Source organism: Elgaria multicarinata, chromosome 10, assembly GCF_023053635.1.
Source record: "Elgaria multicarinata webbii isolate HBS135686 ecotype San Diego chromosome 10, rElgMul1.1.pri, whole genome shotgun sequence".
Classification (NCBI taxonomy): Eukaryota; Metazoa; Chordata; class Lepidosauria; order Squamata; family Anguidae; genus Elgaria; species Elgaria multicarinata.
Genome location: NC_086180.1, coordinates 45,170,319 through 45,198,001, shown reverse-complemented (window position 1 = coordinate 45,198,001; position 27,683 = coordinate 45,170,319). Strand labels below are relative to the sequence as shown.

General features: G+C 43.1%; 2 protein-coding genes across 4 annotated transcripts in view; one reads left to right on the top strand and one right to left on the bottom strand.

The window, feature by feature from the left end:
- SCOC (short coiled-coil protein) overlaps positions 1-27,683 on the bottom strand; it is a 652,090-nt gene that overhangs the window by 598,663 nt on the left and 25,744 nt on the right. The gene's annotated exons all lie outside the window — the stretch shown is intronic.
- CLGN (calmegin) overlaps positions 4,325-27,683 on the top strand; it is a 40,070-nt gene continuing 16,711 nt past the window's right edge. The window contains exons 1-4 of one of the 3 annotated variants that reach the window (XM_063136350.1): positions 4,325-4,420; positions 15,098-15,250; positions 18,433-18,506; positions 21,125-21,183. In XM_063136350.1, coding sequence (XP_062992420.1) covers positions 15,107-15,250; positions 18,433-18,506; positions 21,125-21,183 — 277 coding nt within the window. In that variant the 5' untranslated portion in view covers positions 4,325-4,420; positions 15,098-15,106. Of the gene's footprint in view, positions 4,487-15,097; positions 15,251-18,432; positions 18,507-21,124; positions 21,184-27,683 lie in introns of all 3 variants that reach the window. The other 2 variants (XM_063136349.1, XM_063136348.1) reach the window with 2 other exon arrangements.

The following is a 27,683-nucleotide window of genomic DNA, read 5'->3' as shown; positions in this document are numbered from 1 at the left end:
GGTTGGCCTCTGGGATGTTACAATCTGTGTGAATTGATCTCTGTCAGTGTTCTCAGAGCAGAGTTGTAGGAGTGCCTCTGCTCCCACAAACCACCTGCCTATCTCGGCCTTAGGCAAGAAACTGTCTATGAGAAATTGATAGAGAAAGGGTGGGGATTTGCAGAAGTGTCGCCAAGAATGAAGTGTCATCTTGGTGGGCTGAGTAGTGCCATCCTGTTTGGACAGGAGCATTGCTGAAAGGCCAAAGCCTGTATATGTCAAGTGGTCTGGAAGAAGCCTACACCTCCCTTTTTAAGCAGGTGCAAAAGTAAGGAGCCTTTGCTAGGAACATCTGCTCTGCATTTCCCAGAAAACCTCCCTGATTGGATCCACTATCGTCTGAGACTCTGGGGCACACCTCACATGCTGCCTCCTAAGTGGAACTTTGGATTACTAAGAACTTGCCATGTAAAGTACTGTGAGGCTTTTCATAGACTTGAACTCTCGTTTGCTATGGATTGTGTCTCTCTCTGTTTTTCGTCAGCTCAGTGCACCAGCAGACTGGGTTTGATCATTGAACCTTTTCTCTCCACTGCCTGGACTCATGCGGCGAGGACCTAGCTGTGTGAAAGTTGTGGCACAGAACTTCCCAGTGATCTTGTTTAGGCCTTGACCATGTTCCCTTTGAGTTCCCAATGTATGATCCGAGGTTGGACTAGCTCAATTTGTTTGGCCTTTCAACAATTTGATTTCTTGAGAGAACATGTCAGGAATCATTCCTCTCCTTTGTCTGGGTTTGGAACCCGTATATGGATTGACCTTCCCTTGTGTTCAGAACCATGGAGATGGCAATGGGGAAACCATGTTTGATGGGGATCTCGTCATGGTAGTAGTGATTTGCTTTTGACTGTTCTCAGGGCAATAAGCACTGTTGGCTTTGCACCACACATAGCATTTTGTGCTAAGGCAAAAAAGTTCAGTTTTGTTCTCTTTCATAGAATCATAGAATAGTATAGTTGGAAGGGGCCTATAAGGCCATTGAGTCCAACCCTCTGCTCAATGCCGGAATCCACCCTAAAGCATACCTGACAGATAGTTGTCCAGCTGCCTCTTGAATGCCTCTAGTGTGGGAGAGCCCACAACCTCCCTAGGTAACTGGTTCCATTGTTGCACTGCTCTAACAGTCAGGAAGTTTTTCTTGATGTCCAGCTGGAATCTGGCTTCCTGTAATTTGAGCCCGTTATTCCGAGTCCTGCACTCTGGGAGGATCGAGAAGAGATCCTGGCCCTCCTCTGTGTGATAAACTTTTAAGTATTTGAAGAGTGCTATCATGTCTCCCCTCAATCTTCTCCAGGCTAAACATGCCCAGTTGTTTCAGTCTCTCTTCATAGGGCTTTGTTTCCAGACCCCTGATCATCCTGGTTGCCCTCCTCTGAACACGCTCCAGCTTGTCTGCGTCCTTCTTGAAGTGTGGTGCCCAGAACTGGAAAGAATATGGTGCAAGAATATGGTCCTCTATTCTTTAGACCAGAGGACCTTTCCCTACATGTTTGCTGGGTCTCCCATATGCCTTTTGGCAAAATCCAAATGGGATTTGATATGTTTTCCTCCCAGCAATGGCTTTCTTCTTGCCCCTCTTCCATAAAGCCCAGCTTTGTGGAGCGTTCGGGTGATAATCGTCGCATTGACAGTTTCTCCCATCTCAGCTGTAGATCTCTCTAGCTCCTTCAGAGTTACCATTGGTCTCTTGGTTGCTTCTCTGACTAATCCCCTCCTCACCCAGTCACTGTAGGCAGAGTCATGGCCTTCTTTAGGCAGAGTCAGCCTTCTCTTGGGAAAGTCACTGTTGTGCCATATTCTTTCCATTTTTTAATAATGGATTTAACAGTAGTCTGGGGAATGTCCATAATTAGGGATTTTTTTTATAATCCAATCTTGATTGGTACTTCTCCAGAACTTTAACCTGCACTTATTTTGATAGCTCCTTGGTCTTCATGATGCTCTCCAACAAGCTCTGGGGCCTTCCAGAAACATGTGTATGTTATCTGAGATCATGTGACAGTTGAATTGCACAAAGGTGGACTCCATTCAACTAATTATGCAACTTCTGAAGGCAGTTAGTTGCACCAGAGCTTATTTAGGGATGTCACAGCACAGAGGTGGTGGTGAATACTTATGCTCAGTTCCCAAACCACTCAGTCACAGCAGCAGACAATAATCATATACATCATGGGGCATTTCTCTTCCCTCCCGATTCTCTACTCCCACAGCAGACAGTGACCTGAGTGACCACAGCAGACAGTGACTCAATAGCTAAGTTTGGATGACATGCTAATCAACGGTTGTTTTCCATTTTGTTCCTATTATTACTATTATTTATTTATACAGCACCATCAGTGTACATGGTGCTGTACAGAGTAAAACAATAAAATAGCAAAACCCTGCCGCGTAGGCTTACATTCTAATAGAATCGTATTACCCCCTCCCCCACCCCCGTTGATTAGCATGTTATCCGAACTCAGCCAGTAAGGTTGCAGGTATAGTGTCCATCATGGAGCTTGCAAAGGTACAGAGCAAGTAGGATAACAGTCTCATGGAGGAACAACTGGGAGTATCCAGATCACTGCTGCTGTTTATGGCCTGTGTCTCTCTCCTAGTCTACATAAAAGAGGAGTAGCTCCTATCCTTAAAGGAGAGCAGCCAGTAAGGGTCATTTGCAAGTGTGCAGATTCACCTGTCTGCTATGCGCAGCCTCATCTTGTCAATTTCCTATCCATTTCACTACTTCCCCTGACAGCAAACTCCCAAAGCCAGAATATACAAGGATATTGACAAAATAAGACTGCACATAGCACACAGGCTAATCTGTGCACACTTGTGAAAAATGGGGGGGGGGGAATATTAAAAGAAAATACACAATCTCAAAGTAGGATGCTGAAGAGGTGGTGGTAACATTCTTGGATGCAAAGTGATATTGCAATCTCTACTTTCTCCTGTAACAATCTTAATCTCAGTGAAAAAAGATTATCACTCCTTTAGTATTAAAAACCAGGTGTGGAATCAATATGCAGAATCCTTGGATGCCTTCAGTCTTGTGTATCTTGACATTAGGCCTGCGAACAGGGTGTTAGTGTCTGATATTAAAGCCAATGCAGATCCTCATGAAGTCAGTCCTTCAAATAACCTGGTCCCAAATCATGCATCCTAACTCAGCCTAGTGCCTTCCAGATATTTTGGACTATAACTTCCACCAGTCCTAATTAGGATGGGCAATGGTCAGGGATGATGGGAGTTACAATCAAAAACATCTGGATGGCACCAGGTTGGGTAAACCTGGGTTATGGATTTAAAGGTGAATACCAGCACTTTAAATGGAACCAGAAAATGAATATGCAACCAGCTTAGTTGATCCAATATGGTGTCATATTCTTTGAATGCCTGGGCCCCACAAGCATCCTAGTGGCCGCACACTATATCAACCGAAACCATCAAAAGTGACATACAAGTTGTTGAACAAAATATTGTTCAAACAAAGCTAACATTTACCACCATGCCTTCAGATGCACCATTCTGGCTGCACAGCACCCTTTGTAACAGCTGACCACCATCAATAACATGTACATTTTTCATTGGTACTCTTTGCATGAGATTAGTGCCTCCCAAAGTGCAACATGCCTGTGTTCAACTTCTCAAAGTAGTCCACAGAGAGTATAGTCGCTATGTAACGCAAATGGAAATGACGGGGCATTATCATCATGCTTTCCAAAACTGACTTGGAGAATTGATGCTGCAATTTCACCAGCACGATAATTTATTCTATTTGTGATGTTTCTTAGTTCATGACTGCTATCAACCGCAGAAATCAATGATGTAGCCTGGTCACGTTGTTACATTTAGACCCAGTCAGTCTTTGTGTTGCTGCATTTATATTTGCTCAAATGGGCATGTTCACATGTATCCCTCGCGCTCACATTTATCCCTTCAAAGGAAGGGGAGTAAGCAAAGCAGCGGGCGCAGACCGGCGTAGCAATATGTTTCCGCACCGGTTTCTGGTCGCTGCTGCCCGCTCTCTATTAAATGAGCCGCAGTTGGCTCTGACCGGGCGCTTCAAGACCCTTCATCAAGGATAAGAAAAGGCTGCCGCTGATTGGACGAGTCGGCACGTGCTGAGTTCTTTGGTGATAGCGGACCGATCCGGGGTTGGGTTAGTAAGCCGATGGGCATGAAACCCTCCCCTACGATTGGCTGTAAAAAACAACAACTATGAGCGCGTGGTCGCGATTGGCTGTGGCCGCGCGGCGCGTGTCGAAGCACCTGCTCCTTGACGCCTGCCGTTTCGGGCGAGTGGCGCATGCGCGCGTGTGGTAGTTGAGGTGATGCGCGCTGGCAAACCGCCGGGATTTTGCCGGGGAGACGCGGACTGGACCGTGGCTCGCGGACGGTAACAGCTCTGGCCTCCCAGAGGCCATAAGTGGGGGCGTCCTGCGAACGGGTCCGGGCGTTACCGGTGGGTGAAGACAAATGAGGTTGGCTGAGCGGGCACCGGGGCAAGAGAGAGAGAGAGAAAGGCAGGCAGGCGGGCACCGCAGCGGCTCTCTACCTTAAGCCCTTTACTTCGCACGGAAGCGGCGTCCTCCATCCTCTTTCCTCGTTCAGGCACAACCGTTACTCTGCCGTTGGCGCTCGAAGGCTGTGAAGCTGCGGCGGGAGCCGGGCCTGCCCTCCTTTCTCCCCTTCCCGGCCCCGAGCCGCGGCGACGCATCTGGCGGCTCGGCCTCGGCGCGCATCCCAGCCCGCCTCATCGCATCAGGGCGGCGCGGAGTCACCCCGTTTCTCGGCGGCAGCGCTGCCTCCGTGGGGAGTTGGCTCTCGGGGGCGAGGGGGGAGGAAGAGGCGCAGAGATCAACACCAATTAGCCTTCGCATCCGAGGAGAGGGACGCCCGGGTGGCGGCGGCGGCGGCGGCGGCTGCTGCTGCGGCTCGGAGCCAGGGCGATGGGAGGTCTCCATAATTACCTGCTTGAAGCGGGCGAAGTTGTGGCTAATTGTGGCTAATCGTCTCATTTCTGCTTGTTTGTTTTGCATCATCAAGCGAATGTGGAGTTGATTTGATTCGAAACGAATGGTGGTGGCAGATTCACTGATAGGAGACCTGCGTTTATTTTTGTTTTTTATTTTATTATGAAAAATCTTCCTAAATAGATTCTCTGGGTGCTTCCAGACAAGGCTTTTATTGTGCAATCGCCCTGCCTCCTAAAGAGAATTACATGAAGTCCAGACGTTATCTTCCATTGAGAAATGACAACGAGACATACTGGAGGGCTACATACTGAGGATGACAACTTCTGGACCCCTCATAAAATTTGGCTAATGAGGCAGATTGGAAAGCACTCAGAAATCTGTTGAGGGAAAGGTGGAATGGCCACACAGTGGCTTCTGACTGGTCCTTCCCGGCATCTGCACAGGAAGGAAGGCAAGTGCGAATTTTCCAGCCCAGCACCTCTGGAAAAGTTTTTTTTAAAAAAAATACGGGTGGGGGAGAGAGGAAGGGGTCTGTTCCTCCCCCCCTTTTTAATTTTATAATCTATATCTGTGGAGTTCCATAGATACAAATAATAAAAATAAAAACGGGGGAAGGGGGTGAACGAGGCAACCAGAGGAGGAGGTGAGAGGGACTAGGCGAACCACGTCTCCTCCCTCTGGCTGCCCGTTCCTCCCCACCTACCCACATTTATTTTTATTATCTGTATCTGCGGAGCTCCGCAGATATAGATCCTGTAAATAAATTTTTAAAAGGAGGTGAGGAACGGCCCATTCCTCTCTCCCCCGTTTTAATTTTTTTAAAAAAAACTTCTCCAGAGGCACAGGGCCATCCGTGGCGACCAATCAGGGGGTGCCATGGGCTCCGCTGTCAAAAAAGTCGGGGTAAGTGCCCAACTTTTGGGGAGCGGAGTTTCCAGGGTTTGCCGCCGGATGGCTTCGCATTGGCGGCTGCGTCATGTAGATGATGTGCCGCTACTGTGAAGCAACCCCAGGGCAAACCCTTTGTGTAGATGTGCGACTCTTGTGGGTCAGTTTTAGTTTGGAGGCAATGTGATGAATGAAGCGTTTGGTGCGTTGGGCTAGGCCCAGGATTCAAATTCCTGCTTGGCCATGACATTCACTGGGTGACCTTGGCCCATTCTTTATCAACTGAATTTATATCACCAATATGTTGTGAAGATAAAATAGGAAAGTAGGAGCCATGTGTGATGGGTCAGAAATTTAATAAAAACCTATAGTAATACAAAATTTAATTCTCCAAAAGTTAGCTATGTAGCCTAAATGTCATCAACCATACAGAAGAGGGAGATAGCAGCAGGCATGGAGGATCCCCAAGGTTTGCGGAAGTATAAAAAAGTTTAGAGAACAAACTTGAATATAGTACCAGCCAAAACACAGCCCAATGAAGACTGAGCATTCCCAGTCACCAAGGTGCTGGCTTTCTGTTAGGAAAAATGAAAAACTAGTGGGGAGGGCATGACTGCTTGACTGGAACCCTGAACAAGAACGCTCTACAACATTTTGTTTCAGATCTATAGGTCTTCTATATTGATCAGACTGATTGTTATTACAATGAGCTTAATTTTTAGTACGTTCTGAAAACCAGGTGTTGCAGTCTGAATGTTAGGTTTTAATACTGTTAAGGTCTGGCCCAAGGCATATTGATGTTTCTTGAGCCAGTCAAAAATGGGCAAATAGTATCCCCAAGTATATTAATGTTGGGCCAAATCCATTGGGAAGCTCTGCTGGCAAGCCCCACTGAAAATGAACAAGAGCTGTCCACTCTTGTGTAGGACTTATTTCTTTCAATTAAGCTTGTATAGGAAAATTTCCCATGACTTATCTGTCATTCAGCCACTCTGCCATCCTTTATAGCACCCAAAACGTGACACTACGAGTGACTAACATCTCATCTGGCTTTGTGGTAGGTCCATTCCCTTTACTGATCTATTACAGTGACAATCTGTTATGGGATTTTTATCCAAGGAATTCATTCATGTTAACCTAAATCCAGCCCTTGCTGGTGTTTGTATCAACATTATAGCATGTGGGAATAACGAGCCAATAATGGTAACACTTTGTAACAACTTGCCTTGATTTAGAGATCTTAAAAGCTTTCACATTTTTGTGTACTTTGAGTTGGCCTAATAAGTTGTTATACTATATGGACATTGGAGGAGAACTTTCTCACACATGAACCTGCCTGCACACTAAGGTATTGTGTGGCCCTTTTTTGGATGCCCTCCTTTTCAGGAGTGAGGCCACTGAGAGCTTGGGAGAGGATCTAATTGTAATAGAGCCTCACGTGAGGAATGCCTTAACCTGAAATACTTGCTTACTCATATCTTTTCATCACCTTTTTATTTTCTCAACCCTTTTGAAATCGTGACTAAGTCTTTATTCTTCTACTGGTGATTTTTGTCATTGTTTTAATGGTATATTATATTTCATTAATTGTTTACTTAACAGTTAGCCACCTGAGAATAGTAATAGTGCTGGGTGGAGAAATAAATAAAACATTGCATGGCTCATTGAGTGATATCAGCTTGGAGTTCTTCTCCTGAGCTGCTAGATTACTAGTTTTGGTGGTCTTCCTAGACATTTAGCATGAAAGTACCTTAATCCGTGCAACAATCGTATACAACTGTTCATTAAGAGCGCTGTAAGCCTTGTTTGTTTTTACTGATTTATCTTCCCAGGTATGATTTTTCCAAAGTAAGTTTTTTGATTGGTTTCCTAACTTGTTGCAGAAAATGCTAGCAAATAATTGGCACTGATCTTATGGTAGAAATAGTTTAAATTAAAGGCTACTAAAAATAAAAGATTATACTTGTTGCATCTAGGTCTTTGTTCAGGGTTTTGTTTAGCGCAAGTGGTACATGTCAGTGATTACATGGTTTGGGAATATGTTTCTTTGATTTCAATGTGCATAGGCCTTGATTGCATGTTATGTCCAATCTGTGGACTTCAGAAGGCAGGACAGTGGTAGGAAATGTGTACTTGAATATGAAATATTGTATGCAAAGCTACTTTAACTGACAATGTGACTCTGGCATGTGGGGGAAAGCTCAATAACTAAGTATAGCTGTGTGTTTTAAACTTACATGAGCTTAGGTCAGCGTTGCCCATCCTGGTACCCTCCAGATTTGTTTAGGCCATTGGGAATATTAGTTGTGGACATTGGGAATTTTAATCCAACACATCTGGAGGGGTACCAGGCTGGGGAAGGCTGGCCTAGGTTCTTCTTCGTGGTCTCTATGCATCACACATATGGGCTCTGCACCCGCGCAGAGACCTGAACCGGAACCTCAAATAGCTAAAAATAACGTTTTAGGCGGGAACCATCCCTAGCACCACTGCGCATCCGCACGCGGTTCCCGCCTATACCTCAGTTCTTCGTCGTCCGCCATTGTGGCTAGACCTAGAAAACCGACCTCTTAGCGGTTTTCCTCGTAGCTTTTTCTTATACTTACCTTTTTCACTGTTTTTCCTCTCAGTATTCTCTCAGTATTCACTTCTCTCTCTTTCCTCTTCTTACTAAAATAATAATAATAATAATTTTTATTAGATATAGTATTTGTTTTTCGTGGTGATCTGCAGGTCGCTAGGGCCTTCTGTCCTATGGCAGTAAAGGCTCCCTTTAGGAAGTGCGTTAGTTGCCGGGCGAAACTTCCTCCAACTGACGGTCATTCGCTCTGCATAATCTGTTTGGGCAAAGGCCACAAAGTCGAGACCTGCCACCACTGCATGTCTTTTACTAAACAGACGCACAAAAATCGAGCAGATCGACTGAGATCTATTCTGTGGGAAAAGGCACTCAAAGCAACCGACGTTCCCAAACAGAAAACAATGGAGAAACCTACGATTCCAAAAAAGACCATTACTCTTACACAACAGAGTATCGACAATGACCAGAGCTCTGGCGTACAAACCTTCGTCATCTCTGAAACGACCATGGCAGAAAAGAGGACGGATATACCCCTCATGCCTGGTCGCTCTTTCGTTAGCTCCGTGGCTAGAAAAATTTCTAAAAAAGCCCAGACTCCAAAATCTGCCGATTTGCAGAAAAGGAAGAAAAAGAGAAAGGACTCTAACAAATCTTCCTCACCGCGTGTCTCTACTGTACCGACTGCTATGGTATCGAGCAGGCCTGCATCGGTGCCGACCACAGTACCGAGGCCACTGGAATCAATCTCTGAGGGTGAGATTAGAGACTCGACACTGACACGATCGGTACAACAAGAGCCTCCTACATGTGAGGAAGCGGCTGTACGCCCCGAAGGGCAACCACAACAGTTTTTGCCTCCGATCTCCCCAGCGAGGTCAAGATCACCTAGACTGGTTACTTACGGGGAGAGATCATACTCTCCATGTTCTGATTGGGACAGACAGTCAGCTTACGCTGATCCCTATAGATGCCGCGACTGGGGATACTATCGCCCACAGGCATATTTACCGGCAGATGATTATTACTATTGATACCGACAACCAGGCGATAACCAGTTTGCGCGGCCTCCACCGGTATCGAGAGCCCTTCCGGGCCCGATGGCGCCTCCACCATCTATGCCGACACCTTCTCCGTACCGTGAACGCTCAACGCCTCCAACTCCAGCAACCCGTCGGCTACGGTATCGAACACGGCGATCATGCCTTTACTGCCAGTGCAGTCGGAACAAGAAGTACAACCTTTGCCGTCATCACCTCATCATCAGTCTATTTCACCTGATGATGATTATCAATCAGGTTCAATCTCCACTGTATCACCAACGCCATGTATTCCATCGCCTCACGATGCAGTAAACTCCAAAGACCCTGCGTCTCCATCCGAGGATATGGGACATTTCTCCGAGCACATTCTAAGAATGGCTCAATCTTTGGGGCTCGTAACTCATCAGCCTGCAGACAGACTTGATGACCCTATCTATGACGTACTCCACACGGACACCAATGTACCAGTTGCCATTCCATTCCCTCCTACCTTGTTGCAGACAGCACAAATGTCATGGAAGGCACCCTCGTCCACAGCATCAACTTCAAAGTGTCTTGAAGCGATGTATCGCATCCAGGAGAAGGGGGCCAAATTTCTTTTTCAGCACCCTAAGCCCAACTCAATTGTGGTCGAGTCGTCACAAGGAAAATCTCAAAAGATCCACTCTGCACCTGTGGATAAGGAGGGCAGAAAATTAGACTTCTTAGGCAGAAAAATCTATGCTTCTACGTCCCTAGGTTTACGGGCTGCTACCTACCAAGCGACCATGGCTCGGTACCAGGTTTTCTTGTGGGAAAAATTGGGTCACTCTGTAACTATTTGCTTGACGATAAAAGAGAATTAGCCAGAGTCTTCCAGGCGGAAGCTTCAGCCATCGCAAAGCAACAGCTCAGTACCGCGAGGTATCAAACAGATTGTGACTCTAAAGCTATGATGGGTTCCATAGCCCTTCGTAGACACGCATGGCTTAGATCAGCTGGTCTAAGCCATGAGACTAGAACCAGGATTGAGAATTTGCCATTCGATGGCGAGGGCCTTTTTAACGCCAAAACCGACGAGGCAATGGACTCCATTCACAAGGCCCGTACTACGGCAAAACGAATGGGTTTTTCTGCACCAATGGTCCAATACAGACCCAAGAGATTGTCTAGACAACCATTCTCTCAACAACAGCAGCGTTTTCAATATGACAAACAGCCTAGACAACAGCAGCAACAACAAATGCAAAGAAAGAAGAGTTTTCAGCCTCAGTACCAACAAGCCCGCCGACAACCAGACTTCGGCAAGAAGCAGCACCTTTGACTGCCCTTACCATTACCTACCACCTTTCGGCCACTGACTTCAACAGTTTATTCGACAATGGGAAATAATAACCATGGACTCCTGGGTCCTTACCATCATCCGCAATGGATACAGCATTGAGTTCGATACCATCTCTCCTTTTTTGGGAGTAAAGATAACAGCACCATCTATTCCACTTCTCCAAGAGATTCAAACACTCCTCGACAAGGGAGCTATCTCGCAGGTGCCGATCCCCCAATTCAATCAGGGGTTTTACTCCCGTTACTTTACTGTCCCGAAAAAAGATGGGGTTCTTAGACCAATATTAGATCTGAGACAGCTCAACACCATTATTACTCCCAAGAAGTTCCGTATGATCACGGTGGCATCGGTCCTTCAACTGATCCAGAGAGGCGTCTGGGTTGCTGTAATAGACCTGAAGGACGCTTACTTTCACATCTCCATCAGAGAGTCAAGCCAACCCTTCCTCCGCTTTTTAGTTGGGGACCAACCCTTCTAATTCACCGTCCTTCCATTCGGACTCGCAACAGCACCTTGAGTATTCACGAAGGTGATGGCGGTGGTGTGTGCACACCTCAGGCAACAAGCAATTTCCGTCTACCCCTACATAGACGACTGGTTACTGGTAGCAGAAGACAGAGCTACCCTTCAGAACAGCATTACCATTACCCTGCAACTCCTCGACAGCCTGGGGCTCTGGGTGAACCTAGAAAAATCTATCCTAGAACCCCAAACAAAGATAGACTTCATAGGTGTTACCCTGTCGTCGGTAGAGGGAAGAGCCTACCTTCCAACATTGAGGGCCATAACCATACGCGACCAAGTGCTCGATATCAGAGCTCAACGCCTTACCACTGCGTGGTCGATACAGAGACTACTGGGGCTAATGTCCGCGACCACCGCAGTCATCAGGTTCACGAGGTTACGGATGAGAATCCTGCAGAACTAGTTTCTCAGAATCTTCGACCTCCGTACCAACCCTCGTCGGGCTCGACTGTCTCTGCCACCTTCGGTGCGGTCATCGCTTCTATGGTGGACCGTACACACGAATCTCCTTCAAGGAGTTCCCTTTCAAGCCCCAAGCCCATCGAGGACGATCGTTATCGAAGTATCTTTGCTAGGATGGGGCGCTCATTGTGGACCGCTCCAGGTCCAGGGCAGGTGGTCTACGCCACAGAAGACCGAGCATATCAACCACCTCGAGTTACTTGCAGTAGAAAAAGCCTTGAAAGCCTTTGTACCAATTTTGCAGGGACACAGTGTACTTGTAGCCACTGACAACACTACTGTCATCTGCTATATCAACAGAGAGGGGGGCACAAGATATCATCCCCTGACAAGATCACCCCTTCGCATATGGAATTGGTGCATAAGGAGAGACATCTTTCTAACCGCCATCCATGTTGCGGGGAAGATGAACACTGTAGCAGATTTTCTGAGCAGATCGTTCCATACCGACCATGAGTAGGAACTCGATGTCGGGACGAGGCAGGACCTCTTTCAATACTGGGGTACCCCCATGATCGACGTCTTTGCCTCAGAAAGCAACGCTGTATGCCCCAAATTCTGCAGCAGGGCAGGCAAGGGCAGACAGTCCTTAGGGGACGTGTTCACCAGGACATGGAAAGGAGCCCTACTCTACCTGTTTCCACCCTTTCCACTGCTAACACACGTCCTAGCCAAGATCCAGATGGACAAATCGGACTGCATCTTGATAGCCCCTTGGTAGCCTTGACAACTGTGGTTTTCCATGCGTTAAGATTGTCGAACCACAATTACATACGGCTCCCGTCGACACCGATGCTGCTGGCTCGGGATCGAGGCATGATACGGCATTCGGAGTTGTCGACACTGAAAATGACGGCATGGAGGATATCACTATCCACTCCAAAGACTTAACAATCTATGACATTCTGCTAGCGTCCCGTAAACCATCGACTAGAAAGTCATACGCTAGCAAATGGAAGAGATTCTCTATTTTCTCTAGAAGTAGGAATGTCCAACCTGACTCCTGCTCTATTACGCATAATTTACAGTACCTACTTTCTCTGTACCAACAAGGTCTGAAGATATCGTTGATAAGAGTCCACTTAGCTGCCATCGCGGCATCGCATAGGGGTGTCGACAGCTACTCACCTTTCACACACCCAGTAGCGAAAAAGTTTTTGCAGGGGCTAAGAAACTCGATACCGACGACTAGACACATGATACCAACTTGGAGTCTGTCGGTAGTACTACATGCCTTGACAAGGAAACCATTCGAATCTTTGGCTACGGTCGACTTAAGACTATTGTCCTTTAAAGTAGCATTCCTCGTAGCAGTGACTTCTGCACGACGTGCAAGCGAAATTAGGACTTTAAGAGTCGACCCACCTTACTTAACCTTTCACAAGGATAAGGTGATACTCCGTACCGATATAGCCTTTCTACCGAAGGTAGTGTCGGTCTTTCATATGATGCAGGACATTGTACTGCCTGCATTTTTTCCTAATCCTACAACACCAGTGGACCGTACCTTGCACCTGTTGGATGTTAGAAGAGCCCTTGCGTTCTATAAGGCAAGGACGGAAAACTTCAGAAAGACAAAACAGCTGTTTGTGTGTTATGGGGAACCTCGTAAGGGTCTCTTGCCAACGTCTTCCCCACTGGATAACGCAGACAATTGAAATGGCTTACGCCTTGTCTAACCTGCAGCTATCTGACACTGTGACAGCCCACTCCACTAGATCGGTGGCAACTTCAGTGGCTTTTCACAGGGGTGTCCCCCTACAAGAAGTATGCAGGGCAGCAACGTGGTCAACGCCATCCACTTTCATCAAACATTACAACCTTGATGTGAGGGCGCGACAGGATTGTTCATTTGGAAGAGCGGTCCTGTCTGAAATATTAAGATGACACACCAACCCGCCTCCAGGTATATCAGCTTGCTAATCGCCCATATGTGTGATGCATAGAGACCACGGAGAAGAAATGCAGGTTGCTTACCTATAACTGTAGTTCTTCGAGTGGTCATCTATGCATTCACACAACCCACCCACCATCCCCTCTTGGTGGTGTATTTTGATACTTTCTATGATTTGATTACACTAAATATTTTTTATACAAAGTTTATGGGGCCACAATGTTGGACTCCTGTAAACTGAGGTATAGGCAGGAACGCGCAGTGGCGCTAGGGATGGTTCCCGCCTAAAATGTTATTTTTAGCTATTTGAGGTTCAGGTTCAGGTTCAGGTTTCCGCGCGGGTGCAGAGCCCATATGTGTGAATGCATAGATGACCACTCGAAGAACTACAATTACAGGTAAGTAACCTGCATATTTCCCAAATGTTTTATGACCCCACTGAAATAGTTGAAAGAAAAGAGGGTTTGAGATCTTGCTGCACTTATAGTGGGTTCCAGCAAGATATAAAGTGGCATTAGAAGAGGGAATTTTAGCAGAAAGAAGCAGTGATATGTATGTAGAAGCTTTCCAGAGGGCTATGGAAAGGGCACAAGAACTGAGTGGGCAACAGATTCAGCGTAGGAGATGTATGAGTTGAAGAAGTATTCTCAGTGAAGATTCAGTTTGTCTTTGTGGAAGAAAAATGATACATATTGCTTTTTCATACTGCTAGTAATCTCATCATCTGAAAAAACAAAAACAAAAAAAGTTAGAAACATGCAGTTAACTATATAGAAGGACTCCGAAAAAGTAAGTGGATGTTGGTGTAGGAGAACAGCAATGAAATTAGTTGCCAGAAGATTAAAAAGAAATACCCTGCTCAATAAACCAAATGATAAAGTCACTTTACAAATTCAAATGTGCCTTTTGTTTTGTTTTTTTAAAGGGAATGTTGCTTATACTAGTCCTGAAAAAGTACAGGTACTTGTATCTTTTCCCCACCAGGGGTAAAAGCAACTAGATGTTGGGTTCTGAAGCCCTTCTCCCCACATGCTTGCCTTCAAAATTGCAGCTTCAGAACCCACATTTTATACAAACAAAAGTGGTTTCTATGGAATTGCAATGCTGCACAAAATGTAGTTCTGCCCTTAGATAGACAGTACATTATTTTATAGTTGACTAGAAAGATAAGAGCAGAAAATGGCAGCTATCTGTTTAGCTTCCTTTGCATCATTTGTTTAATAACTTCGAAAGATGAGTTTTTTAAAAAAACAACAACCCGAAAGCATATTTTGCCTTCAATCTCTCAGTGTGAATGTGTATGTAGATAGATAGAAAGAAGGGTATGTGGATAGTTGACTAGAAATAATGACAGAATATGTTTGAATAATTCTTTTTTTATAGGTAGACAGAATGCAATTTCAGTGGTACTGGCTGTTCTTGAGTGTCTTGTTAAGTTCAGTAAGTGCAGAATCTGAAGATTCAGAAGTTGAAGTGGAGAACTTTGACAAGAATTCAGAAGATGCTAATGTTGACAAAGGCAGATCATCCCAGGAGGTAAGACTTTAGATTATGTGCTATATTTTAAATATGAAATAGAAATTTGACCAGGATAATGGGTGTGCACGTGGTCCTGAATGGGCCACGTGCACGTTGTTTACTTCCTCTTTCAAAACAGGAAGTAATGAGGGACAGAAGTGCGGGTGGCGAAGCGATGGTAAGGAAACACAATTTCCCCCCATGTGATGACACTCAAAATCTATTTCATTTGTGCCCCCTACCCTCTCTCTTGAAAAGCAAAACCACTTGGTAAATTTTAGTCAAACTGAGATGATCCCTAATTTTTCCAGGCTTCCTCTTTGCTTAAAAAGATGTTTAGGTACTGTTTTTGGCTCTTAACTTTGCAATAAAGTCCTGGTCCATAGTACTTCTGATATTCAAAAACTAGCTTATGAATGAAGAATCTAAAAGCTCATTGACCCATTTTTATCTTTACTGTACATCAAATCTCTCACATTATTAGGACACACTTGCTGCTTTTAAAAGAGATTAATATTCCAAAAGCAACTGTATGACATGTGTTGCTTCTGTAAATCCAGTGTGTAGCCACACATGGAACACTTTCAACCTTCTTAATTTACTTTGTGCATTTTATGAATTAGGCTGCTTATGAAAGTCACACTTTAATAAATTAGTTTCTGAAGTACCCTAGTACATCTTGGCTTCATAAATTTAGCAAGCTTTAAGAATTAATAGTTTGTCATAATTGTAACCATTGATTTGTTGTAGTATTCAGAGACTCCTACAGGAGTCGTGGTACCAGTACAATAATATTGGTTCATCTTTTATTACTGTGTTCTTGATAACATTTGTGTTCTCCTAAAGAACACTTCACATATAACTTACCTTGCAGTTGCATGCAGCTACTGTCTTATGCTTGTACTAAAGAACATCTGACAGAAACCCAATAGGGTTATAAAGCAAAGTACTGTGGCTTCTGGAAAGCCTTGGTTTGTGCATGCTGTCTTTGATATATGAAAATGAGAAAAGTAGTACAGCAGCAATTGCCAAGAATACTTTGAGCCAGTGGATAGGGTTTTGCATTATTATTATTATTATTATTATTATTATTAGCATTTATATCCCACCTTTTTTCCTCCAAGGAACACAAGGTGGCATACATAAACCTCCTCCTCTCCATTTTATCCTCAAATTTACATTTTTTAAGCAGGGCACAGCCTTCGATGTTTAGGAACCAGCCCTACTAACTGCTGGGCAAAACTTCTGGATTCTTATGTCACTATCACATTTTTAAGAACACTGATTTCCCCATTTCCCTGACAGATGTCCTTGGCAAGAGAGGTAATGTAGAAGGGCAGTTGAATATGTGAGGATGAAAAACGTAGATTGAATTTAGAGAGTGTGTGGAAACATTTTATGATCAACCAATGTGTCAACCGGGAGCAGAATATTTCACTTACTAGGATATAGTAGACTGGTCTGATTTTTACTTAGAAAATGTGTGCAGAGCCAGTCCTATTATTAGGGAGAGTGTGGTGTTGATTAAAGGGCAGAAAATGATTAGTTATTCGGTTTGCTATTATAATTATTTTACCGCCAGGTTTTACTTGTGGATTTCTGCCTCAGGTGCCAAAACAATTTGGCTTGTTTTGGGTACTATGCACATTGAGTGGCGAAGTGGAGGTGCTATTTGCTGCTCTGCTTCAGGCTGCAAAATGTCTTGGACCAGCCCTAAGTGTGTGTTGCTAAAGGATTTATAGTTGGCTGTTTAACACAATCATTCTAGTAGTAAGATTGTTATTGGAAGAATGAAAATTCATGCAAAGGCAACTTATATTTTGCCCATTTGTAGAATTTAGAATTTCTGCCATGTTAGCTAGTCTAGCTTCTAACATAATCAGTCAGGTCATGGCTATCTTTAAAGCTCTTGAATTTTGCAAACAGGTTAACTGGAAAATATTCAATTCGTAAGGTTGTACGCAATATTAGTCCTACATAGAATAGACTCATTGAAGTGAATGGGACTTAAGTTAGATCATAGTTGGATGATTTCCATCATGTACAGAATTATGAAAGCCAGTGTGGTGTTGTGGCTAAAGTGTTGGACTGGGAGTTGGGAGATCTGAGTTCTAGTCTCCACTCAGCCATGTAAACCCTCTGGGTGACTTTGGGCCAGTTGCAGACTCTCAGCCCAACCTACCTCACAGGGTGTTGTGAGGATAAACTGGAGAGGAGGATTATGTATGCTGCCTTAGGTTCCTTAAGAAGGGGGCAAAAGGAGGGAAATAATAATAATACTAATAATTCACAATTATAAAAAAAGTTGGGCAAACTAAGTTTGCAGGGTACAACAATGAAAATATAAAAGTAAAATTAATGTTTTGTTTCCAGACTTAAGACTTATGTTTAAATTAGATCTACTGAAAACAATGGAATAAGTTAGTAACGATTGAGTTACATCCCATTGATTTCAGTGGGTCTACTCTAAACATAACTAAGGCCTCAGCTAGACCTATGGGCCTAGCGCAACAGAGGGGTGAGGATCTCGCGATATTTTTATTGCGAGATCTCCCCCTCTGTTTACACGCGGCATGCAATGGTCTCGGAGGAAAAGGATGTCGTGCCCGCCATTTTGTTTTTTTAAAAAAACCAGACCGAGCGCACAAGTGCTCGTGTGCTGCAAGATAAGTGTGGTTTTTTTTTAAAAAATAATAATTTCCGTGCTCCCCCCCCACCCCACCCCCGATGGGCGCAGAGCTCCTGAGGACCTCTGTGCCCCGTTTGCGGTTCCCAGCTCCTCGCGAGTAACCGCTAGGAGCTGGGACAAACCATGATGGTGGGCCACACTTTCCGTGGTCTTGGGATCATCTCAGGGCCGTGGAAAAACCATGCCTAAAGGGTAGGGTAATATTCTGGGGAAAGGGAGGGATCATCCCTCCCTGCTCCCGGGATCCCCTGTGCATCATGTGGGCGCACAGGGAGGGTCCCGGGACGATCCCTGGGATATCACCCCGTCTAGCTATGGCCTAAGTCTGGATTCAACCTATTGCTTCCTCAGGAAGGTCATGTTTATCTTCTGATTTTCTTGCTTAAATTTCAGTCACGTGTTATTTCATGACAATAAGTGCACAAATTTAATTTGCCTTTAAAACTCTTAATACAGTTCACTTGAAGGTGATAATTCTGCTTCTGAATCTATTTTTATAAATATTTGGTAGGTCGTATACAAAACGCCGAAGCCCACTGGAGAAGTGTATTTTACTGAAACTTTTGATGATGCAATGTTGTCTGGGTAAGAGCATCTAAAAGGAAGCATTAAAACCATGAATGTTTGCTGTTTAGCTAAACAAGAAGAGACAGTAAATCTATTTCTTTGTAATTGGTTGCTTTTGGCAAATAAAGTGTTTTAAAAATTCAGTGGAATTAAGAGGGGCAAGGGTAGTATCCAATTGTGTCCCAGTGGTAGTGCTAATTAATTACATTGCACTCTTAGCAGCAAATCACTTCTTCCCCTTGTTGGCTAGTTATGTTGCACATGTATTGGCTTGCATTAGCACAGATGGTAGAACATGTTGACCACACGCAGCATGTGCTACCTCCCAATAGGCCCTGTTAAAAAAAAATTAGAAACAAAATGGCACACTCTGTTGTGGCTATGGAGTGTCGAAAGGAGCAAATTCAGCTTGATGTGAAGCTAAATGTGCCTATTCTAGCCTTTCATAACTTAAATCTGAGATAAAACAGCAGCAAAATATAAAACTGGCAGTTCAAAAAGGGACTTAAAGGGTGATGCCAATTAAAAGCTATGGAGCACCAAAGGAGTCAAGCTTATCTTGATTTGGCTTGCTGAATTTTAGCAAGTTAAATTATGACCTTTTAGTGCTACTGAGTGCTATCCACTGCTTTGCGGCCATATTTTGGCAGCAAACAGACAATTTAAATATGTATATATTTCTACCCTCCCTGTGTGGCTCATAGGGGTGGGGTCTGAGGGCCAAAAATGGCCTCCAGACATCCTGCAATTGCCCATCCCTGCACTAGAGCAATATCATTATTAACAATACTTAAACTGTACACAGTGAAGGAAATACAGATTTTTTTTGAGGTTCATAATTCTTGCTTCGAGGAAGAATTATGCTAAAATCCAAATACAATTGTTTTGCACCTAATGGAAAATCTATTAAATATACAAAACAGGAAACAGAAAAACTTATATTACAATTGTCAAATACATGTATGAATTATTCTATTATATTTTTTAGTAAATACATTTACTTCAAGTACAAATACTATTAAGTTTTATAAGGTAAAATTTAGGGATAGAATGTTAGTAGATTAACCAATTCAATCCATCTACTAAATCTTTTGATTGGATAAAAAGTTGCTCCAAATTGGGCAGGAGATTTTAAAAATAATTTTAAAGCAAGTAGTTACAAACCAGTAGGTGGAAGGAGCCTTCTTAGAAAAAGGAATGCCTCCTTTTTGAGATAGTGCCAGTATGTGCATTATCCATTTTTCCTTTAATTGTATTTTATTCATATGCAAATATATGTAGCTATAACAATTACAGTATGATAGTCATGCAATCATCATGTGCAGGAAAACGAGTTGGGCAAGTCCTGATATCATAGAATGGACAGTATTTAAGGATAGCATTTTAAATTTCTTGTCCCCAAATAAGGAAATCTGCAAGAAGAAATGTACTGTATGTTACCTATTTAAAATACCTGTAAGCTGCCTTTCCATTTATAGAATAGACAAGGTAGTATACAGTTAGCTGAGAAAAAAATACACAGTAACACAATCCAGATACTATATCTGGGATCCAATTAAAACTGACAGCAGGACCTAAAAGTGTGATATTTATTAGAAGTTAATATAAAAAGTTCCATTAAAAGACCAGGAAAATAGAATGGTTTTAGTTTAGCTGTCATACATCAACATTCAGCTGGCAGTTACATCTCAGTAGGTGGTTCTCCTAATTCTTAGTCCTGATATTCTTGACTTTGTATTATTACTATTAAGTACAGTACACAGATTAAAAACAAGACAGTATCTGCCGATAGGTTTACAATCTAAAAGACATCACCCAAAAAGAAAAAAGGAATTGGGAGGGAAGAGTAAACCAAACAAATTCAGGCACCAGTTTTTAAAATTCTTCTTTGTGAACTCTGTTCATCACACATATGGGCTCTGCGCCTACCTGGACCTTCGATTTGGGAAACTTCTATAGCTGAGGATTGTTTTGGTGGGAACCCCACCCACCGTCCTACTGTGCATGTCCCTAGCGGGTCCCCATCCAGTTCTTCATATGTGTGAATGTACAGATAACCACTTGAAGAACTACAGTAACAGGTAAGCAACCTGCCTTTGCATAGTTCTTAAAATGGCCAGCTTGAATGGAAACAATTCAGGAAGAGGGGGAATCAAAGGCAACTGGTCATTCAGCCAAGTGGGTCCGTCTCTCCTTCTGTTGTAGCTAGATGGAATGGTTGCTAGTAGATGACAGCTGAAGGAGAGGAGGAGCCAGAACGTTCTGGCTCAGCCCTTTCTGAGCTGCTAATTTTCTTAAGACTTTTAAATGGAGGAACATTAAAAAATGATGTATCTTCTCCACCTGCAGTCTGAAGTGGTATTTTTTATTTATTTATTTATTTATTACATTTCTATACCGCCCAATAGCCGGAGCTCTCTGGGCGGTTCACAAAAATTGACCATTCTTCTACCTCAGAATTTTGTCGCAACAAATCTGTATTTATAGTCCAGGCCAAATATTTCTTTAATGAGTGACAGCCATATCAGTAGTTCGATTTACTATCTAACTGAAACATTAAAATAATTAACCATTAAGCATACCCATTCTGTTTTGCAGACACTATCATGATCTGATCTTGCTGTTTTTCTTAATAGATGGGTTCTGTCTCAGACCAAAAAAGAGGATACAGATGAAGATATTGCTAAATATGATGGTAAGATAATTTCTAGGTGAGTGCCTTGTGTAAATTCTTTTGGGATATCCAATTTCTGCTTTCAGAGCTTTCTGGTGAATTATCTTTAATGCTGTTAGTAAAAAAAATCCTCCTTCCATGTAATAATTCCACTTATAAAGTTTCTCACATTATTCTCTCATTATCAAAAAATCCTCTAACATCTTATCATCTTAGACTATTGGACAAATCAGATGCTGTTCACTATATCCCATTTCATGCCTTCATGTTATCAAAAATATTATGTTTATATTTTGACCAGTACTGTAAATAGAATGTTTGGATTGCTCTAAGCATTCGTAATGAGTGCATTTTGCTTCTGCCATCAGCCAGGGGATCGAGGGCTATTGGGAGGCCTCCCAGAAATAACACCAAGTCAGTGGGGAGACCAACCAGGGCCCTTCCATTGGCCAGAGAAGGAGCTGCTGCAGGGAGCTCGCTTCCACTCTCTCTGCCAGAAAGAACACTCTGCTCCAGTTGCCTGTTGCCCTGGGACTGCAGAAGCTAGAGGAAAGAATACTCTGGTTCCATCCATTGGCTAAAGGAGCAAAGGCCACCAATTGCTATTCAGGCAAGAACTGCAGTAAGGGAAGATCTTACTGGCCTGAACTGGATATAAGTGCCCACTTATAGGTCACCATGTTAGATCAATGTTCTTTTCACCCAAGGACGAGATCCAAACAGCCCTTAAGCACGACTCCACCATTCCAGCGACAGAGGGTTCAAAAGCGCTTTATTGATTAGTAATCAAGGCCTGGTCTCTTCAAAGGGAGCAATCAGACAAAAGACATAGAGAATATGGTACAGTATTAAAGCTTTCAAGGGGCAGGGCCCAGTAGCAGCATTAACCAATCAGAACATAACACTGGGGCATAGCTAATTATGCTAAACAGTCCTGTAAACAATACCTTTGGCCTGACAGTAAGTTACAGAGAGTTAACTTCAACACAGACAGCTGGAGCCAGGACTCTTGTTTATATTAGTAATCAAGGATGCAAGGACGCACACAAGGAGACATTCTCATACAGGGCATTTTGACATTTTGCTTGGAGTGCAATGGAGATTTTACTGTTTCCTGTTAAAAATGGAGGTGGTTCTGCTAACATTTTCCCCCCTTTAAAGCAATTTAAAAATCAAGCTTGCTAACTTCTTTTAGATCATCTGTGGCTAAGGCTTCACAATACAAATACATTTGCTGGTGGATTACAGACTTTGCAAGATTTTTCATAAAAGACAAAATACAGGGAAGGCAAAAAGCAAGGATAAACAAAAATCATTACAATGGAACAAAATACAATGCAAGAAATCTCTCTTTTAACTACTCCATATTGGATAACTAGTGAGCCATCTAAATAGATCATCAGTGGGTGGTTCAACTGCTTAATGAGGAAGGCAAATTGATAACAGACAACAAAGAAAAGGCTGAAGTGCTTAATTCCTATTTTGCCTCGGTCTTCTCCTAAAAGCGGGTCTATGACTCCTTCCTGGAAAAAGTGAAGCAGAAGTTTGAGGAGGCAGGATTGCAGTTTGAGATTGATAAAGAAATGGTCAAAGAACACCTAATTTCCCTGAATGAGTTTAAATCTCCAGGGCCCGATGAACTGTATCTAAGAGTAATGAAGGAGCTAGCAGAAGAACTCTCAGAACTCTTGTCTATTATCTTTGTAAAATCATGGAAGATGGGTGAGGTGCCGGACGACTGGAGGAGGGCTAACGTCTTTATCTTCAAAAAGGGCAAAAAGGAACCTGGGAACCTGGGAACTACAGACCAGTCATCTCTGAGAAAATTCTGGAACAGATTGTAAAGAAGTCAATCTGTAAACACCTTGAAATCAATGCAGTGATTACTAGAAGCCGAAATGGATTTGTCAGGAGGTGTAGGGAACGCTGATCAAATTTGCAGATGACACAAAATTGGGTAGGATAGCTAATACCCTGGAAGACAGAAACAAACTTCAAAGTGATCTTGATAGACTGGAGTGCTGGGCTGAAAACAACAGAATGAAACTTAATAGGAATAAATGCCAAGTTCTACATTTAGGGAATAGAAACTAAATGCACAGTTACAAGATGGGGGACACTTGGCTCAGCAATACTACAAACGAGAATTGTTGTAGATCACAAGCTGAATATGAGCCAATAGCACAATATGGCTGCAAGAAAGGCAAATGCTATTTTGGGCTGCATTAAGAGAAGTATAGCTTCCAAATCACGTGAGGTACTGGTTCTTCTCTATTCAGCCCTGGTTAGGCCTCACCTAGAGTATTGTGTACAGTTCTGGGCTCCATAATTCAAGAAGGACGCAAACAAGCTGGAGCGTGTTCAGAAGAGGGCAACCAGGATGATCAGAGGTCTAGAAACAAAGCCTTATGAAGAGAGACTGAAAGAACTGGGCATGTTTAGCCTGGAGAAGAGAAGATTGAGGGGAGACATGATAGCACTCTTCAAATACTTAAAAGGTTGTCACACAGAGGAGGGCCAGGATCTCTTCTCAGAATGCAAGACACGGAATAACAGGCTCAAGTTAAAAGAAGCCAGATTCCGGCTGGACATCAGGAAAAACTTCCTAACTGTTAGAGCAGTGCGACAGTGGAATCAGTTACCTAGGGAGGTTGTGGGGTCTCCCACACTAGAGGCATTCAAGAGGCAGCTGGACAACTAACTGTCAGGGATGCTTTAGGGTGGATTCCTGCATTGAGCAGGGGGTTGGACTTGATAGTCTTGTAGGCCCCTTCCAACTCTGCTATTCTATGATTCTTTGTTAACTTTCATTTACAACTAATGTAGGGCTCTAAATGTCCTTGGGTAGAATCATAATATGTGTACACAATTCTGATATTTTGGCTTGTGTGGTGATCACAAGCTTTTGCAGGGCAGGAAGATAAGCTTTTGCAAAGAACATTTGGCAGTTGTGGAACGAAGCCAAGTCACTTATGAGTGGTAAAAGGCACAAATCCTTTCTTAAAAACATTTGCTATGACAATTAAAGAAACACTTGGAACCTACTAAAGTAAGAATTATCAAAATTACAACTACACAATCTTCACACACATGTAAGATAACTTTAGTGTCTTTTAAATGTTGGGTTGAGTACCTAGGTTGCTCCGTGCTGGTTTCTTCGCCTATGTTGCTGGTGGCTTCCGGTGCACCAGAAGGCAGATGAACTTTGCTTTGCCTGTGTCCTTCTGGCACAGGGGAGGCTTTATTTTAGAACAATGTGTCCATTTATCTGTCTATAATAATTTCACTTACAACTTACAAGTACAAAGCAGCAAGGGCTTTCTCAATCCTGGGGTCCTACTTTAAGCAGGTAGGCTGGAATAGGCAGGGTTCTTCTAACGACAATCTCTGGAAAGGTGCAGGTAATGATGGAGCTGGAAAAGAGAAAACTGCAGGGCAATTACATATTCTTGGAATAAAACATTTCCCAATTCCTATTTAATTCTTTCTTGTTCCCCCACTAAAAACTGAGAGGAAAAGCCAAACATTAGCTCAAAATGAAACAATTTAAGACCTTTTTCTGATTTTAACAATGCAATTGGAAATACATCCACCCATTTCAAGGAAATTTCTAATTTGCTAGGGTCTCTTTTCAGGGTCCTATTAACTCTATCTGCCTTCCAGACTGGAATCTTCATGAGATGCCAGCCTACTTTTAGGGCAAAAGTGCCATGTTCTACACTACCTAAGAAGTAAAATAGCTTTCTAGATCTGATTCTATGGTTTCAGGCCTGAACAAAACAGTAGGTGTTCAGAAAAAACCTGAACAAAAACAAGTAGGCGTTCAAAAAAACTTTTACATTTCAACAAAGTCAATCTGGATTCTTAAAAAAAGATAACAAGTCCATGTCTGCAGGGGCTTTTCTTTTGATGCATTTACAAATGAAGCCAGTAAAAACAATTCACTGTGCATTTATATTCTTTGGATGATTCAGGGAGGTCATGACAGGGAGGTCATGATGATTCTTGGCACATCAGGGGTAACAAATCCCATCTTTCTGGGTTCTCGAAAACTTAGAGTTATTGTGCTAATTCCAAGTCTTCTTTTTCTTAAGGTGGATTCAAATACTGAGAAATGGGCTAGCTCCAATTATGGCAGCTCGCTTGTAGACAAATTAGCCAATTCTTTTGGCAACATCAGGGCTTTTAACAGATCAACTGTTAATTCTCCATGGGTCACTGCTCCATGGGCAGTCACAAATCTTCTTTCTTTCCAAATCTGTCCATGTGATATTTTGAATCAGTAAATATAGTCCTTTGCCTGAAACAAGCATCAGGGCTTCTGTGCATACTACGAGTTCAGCTGCTTGTTGTACAATTGTAGCTGGATCCATCAGTAAACAACTCGAGGTCATCATATAGGTCTGGGCGAAGTTTGGTGCCAAGTTGCAAGACTTCAAGGCATTCATGCTCTGGAACTTCTTTTCTTTGTAGTTCAGGTATCAACGTGGCAGGATTCAATGAGGCAAGCCTTGGGTCCACGAGGAGGTTGATCTCATATCTGGACTGGCAGGCAGGGTTCAGGTGTTAGCTTCTTCCACTGTACTCCACTGGTCTGTGCCACGTTTTTGGCACAGCACACTTGAGGCTGGTAGGGCAAACACAGTGATGCAAGCTGGAGTTTTTAATTGCTTTAATCATTTCACAAGTCCATTTTTAAAAAGCAATAGTTGTATTCTTCTTCTGGCTTCTAATTTCAAAGGATACTGATGCAAGAACACAGGGGTGCTTTTAGGCTTCAATTGTAGTTGCATTTAGGGCTCAGGCTCAGGGCTCAAAGCATTTCAAAAGTTCTATTAGGCCAAAGTTAGAATATCTCTGCCCCCCCAAAAAAAGAACCACTGGGCAGTTTTCAGAACACAACGTTCAAAACACACACAAAAATATAGCAATTCAGTATTTCCAATCTTCATCAGCAGAGGATGCAAGATTGTCCATTCACTAACTTTTTCAAGGCAGGGCTTCTTCACCCCCCTTTTCTTTCTGGTCAAAAACCATGCCACGTACACTAACCTTCAAACACTTTCCTTTTTCTTCTTTTTCTACATTTCAACTTCTCATCTTCTTCTATTCACATACACTTTCAAATCAACTTCACTTCAAATCAACATCTTTTCAAAACAACCAAAACAACCTTTTTAAAAGTCTTTCAAACTATCTCTTCTGCACAGCCTTCTCTCTCTCTCTCTTTTTTCAGACATTTCTCTTATCCACTTTTAACAACATACTTTTTCTTTCTCTCATCTTGGCAAAACTGTTGGCAACAAGGACTTGAGCTTTTCAACTCAGGCAGTGAATCTTCAAAGCTATGGAAGACATTTCTTCCGTGAAAATGGGGTTCTAATTATCTGAGGTTTGTGAAAGAGAAAATACACAAAGTCTTCAAAATCTAAAACAAAAACTTTTCACTGCTTATCTCTAGCTGCTAAGCATAGGAGGGATGTAACACCAATCTAGCCACAGAAGGAAAACAAAAACTTCAAATTTCTTTCACTTGGGCCGGGTGGAAAACACAAACTGACAATTTTTTCTTTCACTTTAACACAACACCAACTTTTATGTAATTCACATTCCAACACTAAAGGGCGATCCTTTGAGAGGTACATTTACTCAATTACATTTCTATGTTTGCAAATTGATTCCAATGACACAGCTGAAATTAACTTTGGATCAAGTTCAAAAAAATCCACAATCTAACATAAAAAAGACATTCATTCACAGTCACAAACATTTTTAACTCATTGTTACACTGTTACAGTTTCAAAATCTCAATTTCAATGAAAGCTTTCCCAAAGACAACAACCCCAATGGGCTCGGGGACTCTTTTCCAATACTGACTATAAGCTTCCCATTTCTGAGGTCAATTGTAAACACCCACTCCCTCCATTTCCCGTCAGGGTCCATGGGATTAAAGGTTTCACTCACCAAATAGCCGTCTCCCGTCTTCGCCCTTTCTAATCACGTCTGATTGCAAATTGTTGTTGCCTGTTCCCTTCCATCTGTCGGGTGGAGTCGATTTTGTAACCTTGGCTCGAATGGTCCCGTCAATTCGGTCTCCATGTCTGCACAGTGCATGTCAGCCTACTAGAGGCAAGAGAAATCTCTCTTGGCGATCGCTCCTCAATCTAGGCTCCACTGGCAGGCATGAATCCGTCTTGGGGTAGATCCGAGTCAGGCGCCATTTGTTAGATCAATGTTCTTTTCACCCAAGGACGAGATCCAAACAGCCCTTAAGCACGACTCCACCATTCCAGCGACAGAGGGTTCAAAAGCGCTTTATTGATTAGTAATCAAGGCCTGGTCTCTTCAAAGGGAGCAATCAGACAAAAGACATAGAGAATATGGTACAGTATTAAAGCTTTCAAGGGGCAGGGCCCAGTAGCAGCATTAACCAATCAGAACATAACACTGGGGCATAGCTAATTATGCTAAACAGTCCTGTAAACAATACCTTTGGCCTGACAGTAAGTTACAGAGAATTA